Source organism: Oxyura jamaicensis, chromosome 23 (assembly GCF_011077185.1).
Source record: "Oxyura jamaicensis isolate SHBP4307 breed ruddy duck chromosome 23, BPBGC_Ojam_1.0, whole genome shotgun sequence".
Taxonomy (NCBI): domain Eukaryota; kingdom Metazoa; phylum Chordata; class Aves; order Anseriformes; family Anatidae; genus Oxyura; species Oxyura jamaicensis.
The window spans coordinates 2,611,607-2,616,341 of record NC_048915.1 but is presented as its reverse complement, the minus strand read 5'-3'; the positions used below and the strand labels follow the sequence as shown (position 1 = coordinate 2,616,341).

Genomic DNA, 4,735 nt, shown 5'->3' with positions numbered 1-4,735 from the left:
TATCCCGGCCCCGTACCCGTGGTGAAGGCAGCTTTGCCTTTCAGGAGCAGCTTGAGGCAGTTGGGCTGGTTGTAGAGCGCGCCGTAGTGCAAAGCCGTGTTCCCGTCCTGCGTCACCCGATCCAGCGTCCCCCTGCGCACAGCCGGGACAGCTCCAGAGCCTGCGAGCATCGCTCCCCATCCTAGCGGGGACGCTCCGGCACCTCGGGGACACCACGGGGACCTCGCCGGGACACCACGGGTGGCGTGACCCCCGTCCAGACGCACCCGTTCTGGATGATGAAGTCCACCAGCGGCAGGGACGACCTGTCGGCGTAGCGCACGGCCATGTGCAGCGCCAGCTCGCCCGCGTCCTGCCGGGAGGGTGGGAGAGGACAGCTGAGCCCGGGGACCCTCCGCAGCCCGGAGGCTGAGCGAATCCCTCGCAGGGGGGGCTCCCGGAGACGGGGACGAGCCCCGAACGCCGCTGGCGAGGAGCCGAATGCGGGCGACGCGGGGCTCACCTGGCCCTCGGGGCTCACCTGGCCCTCGGGGCTCGCCAGGGGCTTGGCCAAATCGTGTCCTTCGGCGAACGCCTGCAGCAGGGCCAGCAGGTCGCGGGTGCGAATGGCATCCCAGAGGCGGTGGGGCTCGTCGCGGCCGCCCCGCTGCACGTAGCGCCGCTCCATGTACTTGGCCACGATGTACTCCTTGCGCGCGCTCCTGCGGGGCGGGAGGCGTCAGCGGGAACCCCCCCTCCCTGAGTCATATTTTCGGGGGGAAGCTCTGCAAGAGGTGCAGGTCCCGACGGCCAGGCGATGACACCGGGAGCCCCCAGGTCTCGGGCTGGGGACAATGGGGACACGGAGCCCCCCACCCCAGCCCGATCCGTGCCCCCCTCCAGCAGTGCCGGACTCACATATCGCTGCCGGCAGAGGGTTTAGGGCAGTCCTGCGTGGGCAGCGTGGCCTCCATGATCTCGTTGAAGCGGGTGTTCCCGACGCTGACGGCCAGCTGTGGTGAGAGGGGCAGGGGGAGACGAGCCCTGGGCACAGAGGGGCCACCCCCCCTCCCCAAAATCCTGGCCGTGCTTGCCCTGGGATGTCCCATCCCCATCGTGGAAGGATGGAGAGGGGAATCCACCGGACCTGCCCAGCATCTTGCCATCCACCATCTCCCCCAGGGATGAGCCTTGCTCCCAGCAGAAGTTTGTTAGAGCAGGGAGCAGGTCCCAGGGGGCTGCCAGCATCTTCCCCCCATTAGCAATCACTTCCCAGAGCCCCCCCCCCCCCCCCCCTCCCGGCATCCCGGGAGCACCACGCTGGGGGCTGTAAAGTGCAGCTGGGGAAACCGAGGCCAGCTGGTGAGAGTGCAGAGCGGGAGGGAGGAGGAGGAGGAGGAGGGTTGAAACCCACACCCAGGAGGTTTGGGAGCCCCGGAGCCTCCGAGCTGAGGACGATTTCCGGGGGATGCCAGACCCCCAGGTTCAGGGAGCCGCTTACCAGCAGCTCGGAGGTGCTGAGGACGTCCAGGGTGAGGGACTGGATGCGGGAGTAATGCACGCCCAGCTCCCGGTGGATGCCGGAGCACTCGATGCACGTCAGGATGCCCAGGTTGGTGGAGAGCCACGTGGGGTCTGCAGGGCGCAGCGGGGCGGGGGGCTCAGCATCACCTCCCGCCCTCCCCCTGCCGCCTTCCGCTGCATCCCACACCCCGGATCCCCAACCTACCCGGGGCCCCGCAGTCGCAGCACTGCTTATTTCCCGGCATGTTCTTCACCTCGCCGATGACCAGCTTGGTGAGCTCCTGCACGCCGCCGTCCGCCGCGCCACCCGCCGAGGCCGCCCCGCCGTTGGGCTCGCCCTTGAAGGCGTTGCTCAGGGCTTCGTCCTTGCTGTTCTGCAGCACCGAGACCCACCTGGGCAGGGGGAGCAGAGCCGGGCGGCCTCGCGGGGACGCACCGGGGCCGGCGCCGCGCGGGGGGCAGCCACGGGGGGGGTTTAAGCTCCGTGGAGTTTGGCTCGCTTGTGTGGGGTGGGGACGGCCCCGGCACTTACACGACGCACTCCTGCTCGTCCTCGGCTTGGAAGTGGTACGTCCTGTTGTCTGCAGGGACAGGGACAAAGGTGAGCATTTAGGAACGCATCAAGGTTGCAGAAAGGGGCTGGAACGGGGCGTTTAGGATCAATTTGCACGAGGCTGCAGGACGGGGCTGGAACTACTGCTAAGGGCTGCTCTGCAAAAATCGCCGCGCACCGCTCTTCCGACACCCTGCTGCCACCTCTTGTTGTCTGGAGCTCGAGGCAGCCAGCACCTTGCAGGGCTTCGTCCTTCCTCCGTAAAAAAATAATTTAAAAAAAAGTCACGTGCGCCCCTCCCGCCCCGGGACGCCCGCCCAGGGTCTGTCCCCGGGGACCCACCACCGGACCCACGAGGACACGGAGCGGTGGCACTCACGCGTCACCAGGTCGAAGCACTTCTTCTCCTCGGCATGGGGCCGCACTTGGCACGTCAGCAGGTTCAGCTTGACGGGGGGGCGGTTTATCTGCGGGGCGTGGGGAGGGAGTGGGGTTAGAGGAGGGGGGACCTGGCACTGCCGGCCACGCAGCAGCCGTCCCCAGAGGGTCGCTTTGGGGGCACACAGAGGCTCTCCAAGCCTCCGCGCGTTCCCTTGGCAGAACGGGGCTGGGACCGGGGCTGCATTTTGCAGCCTCTGCCCCCAGATGGCAGCAGCCCCTCCCCAAAATCACTCCGAGCCTCTTCGGCCTCCCCTGCAGCCTCAACACCCCCCTGGATGCCCCCACTAAAGCCCCCATCCCACCAGCACGCAGCAAACGCGGGGGACGAGGGAACCCCTGCTACGGCCACCCCACGCTGGTGGCTTTGCTGCCGGGGTTCCGGGGGGGGGGAAAGCCCTAGAGCCGAGGTCACGTCCCCAAAGGACAGGAGACACGGAGCCGGGTGGGTTTTGGGGCAGCACCCAGCAGGGGATGGCACAAATTGGGCTCTGCAGCTCAGGGCGCACAGCGCGCCGCCGGGCACCGCTGCGGGGTCTGCGCCCGGCGGTACGTGCCGGCAGCGCCCCACGAAGCACCTCGGGGTGAGCACGGGGCTGGAGGGTCCCCCCCGGTTCCCTCACCGTGCTGTGGGAGATGGTCAGGCAGCCGTACTTCACGCCGCACTTCCTCTTCTGCCACACTTTGCGGATCCTGAGCCAGAGCAGGAGGGGTGAGGACCCACCGCGCATCCCTGACCGCGTCCACCCACCCCAAACCGCCCCCAGCAGCCCCTGGAGAGGCTTTGGGAGTTAGGGTCGTGCTTCCCACAAGCACACTTTGGGGCTATAAGAGAGTTTTTTCTCCCTGACCCATCACGGCAGGATGATTTCTGCCCCCGTGCCCGAGGAACAAGGCGTTTCTGCCCCCCCCCCCCATCAGCAGCACAGCTCAGGATGAACCTGGCGCTGGGTTCCTGGGGACCCACATCTCGGCCAGGGCACCCAGGGGAGCACCACACGGACCTCAGAGCCTGCTGGGGGCCTCCACAAAAGAAGTGGGACACCAACCCATCGCAACGATGACACCAACCCATTGCGGGGGGTCCCCTGCGCCACCTCCAAACCCCCTCCTTCCCTCCCCACCTGCAGCTGGACACCCGCCCACCCCCACCACCACCTCCAGGGCTCCTTCAACCGGGGGAAAATGGCATCCTCCGAGCTTTTAGACCTCCTTAAGACCAGACGAGACCGACAGCACCCGACGGTCTGCGTAACGGACCCAAAGCCTCCCCCGAAGGCGCCCACCTCGGGGCCTCCCGCGAGCGCAGCCCGAGCTGGGGTAAGCGACGCCCGCCCTCACCCGTCGCTCTTCTTGTACAGAAATCCCGACTTCTCGGTCCCGTACTGCTTGTTCCCTTGGTGCTGGTGGATGCTGTAACCGCTGCCGGAGTTCTTCCTGCTCAGGTTTTCCTGAGCTCACCAGGAAAAAAAAAAAAAAAGGAAAATAAAAAAAAAAAAGAAATTAGCATTTAGAAAGCAATGTGGGAGGGGCAGAAGTGGCCAAGCCCCTGGGGGACCTCATTACGGAGTCAGAGACCTTTGTCCCCTGTGAGCATCCCTCCTGCTCTGCTCCCGTGGATGTCCTCCTCCTACAGGTCTCCTCTCATTGATGTTCTCCTCCACCCTAGAGATCTCTCGTTGATGTCCTCACCCTATAGATCTACTCCCACAGATGTCCTCCTCCCTACAGATGTCCTCCAATGGATGCCCTCCTCCCTACAGATCTCCTCTCATTGATGTCCTCCACCCTACAGATCTCCATGGATGTCCTCATCCCTGTGGATCTCCTCCATGGACGTCCTCCACCCTCCAGATCTCCTCCATGGACGTCCTCCACCCTCCAGATCACCTCCCATCGACGTTCTCCTCCCTGTAGATCTCCATGGACGTCCTCCCACGGATGTCCATCTCCCTGTAGATCTCCCTCCGCACCTCCTCCACGGACGTCCTGCCTTGCTCCTCCCCAGCCCCCCTTTCCCCGCTGCCCCCCCCGTCCCCCAGCCAAGGCCACCCCCCTCCGCTCAGCGCCCACCACCCAGGCTCTCACCTCCTTGCTGTCCAGCTGCAGGAGGCTGCGGAGGGAATCGCGGGTCTGCGTCAGCTGCTTCACCTCCTCCTCCTGCGCCTGGTGGAGCTGGAAAAGGAGCGGGGACCGCGGCTGTCCTGGGGTGGGGGGACACAGCCCGGGGGGGGGGGGGGG

At 66.0% G+C, this 4,735-nt stretch overlaps 1 protein-coding gene across 1 annotated transcript in view; it reads right to left on the bottom strand.

Annotated features, from left to right (window-relative positions):
- Positions 1-5: 5 nt before the first annotated feature.
- The window catches only part of ASAP3 (ArfGAP with SH3 domain, ankyrin repeat and PH domain 3), a gene marked incomplete at its 3' end in the record, with an annotated part of 14,539 nt that continues 9,809 nt past the window's right edge, over positions 6-4,735 (bottom strand). The window contains exons 9-19 of the mRNA XM_035345855.1: positions 4,583-4,669; positions 3,836-3,945; positions 3,118-3,187; positions 2,436-2,523; positions 2,036-2,084; positions 1,709-1,896; positions 1,481-1,614; positions 898-992; positions 503-701; positions 267-352; positions 6-132 (exon numbers count right to left, since the gene is read on the bottom strand). Of these exons, the coding sequence (XP_035201746.1) occupies positions 6-132; positions 267-352; positions 503-701; positions 898-992; positions 1,481-1,614; positions 1,709-1,896; positions 2,036-2,084; positions 2,436-2,523; positions 3,118-3,187; positions 3,836-3,945; positions 4,583-4,669 (1,233 nt within the window). The remainder of the gene's footprint in view (positions 133-266; positions 353-502; positions 702-897; positions 993-1,480; positions 1,615-1,708; positions 1,897-2,035; positions 2,085-2,435; positions 2,524-3,117; positions 3,188-3,835; positions 3,946-4,582; positions 4,670-4,735) is intronic.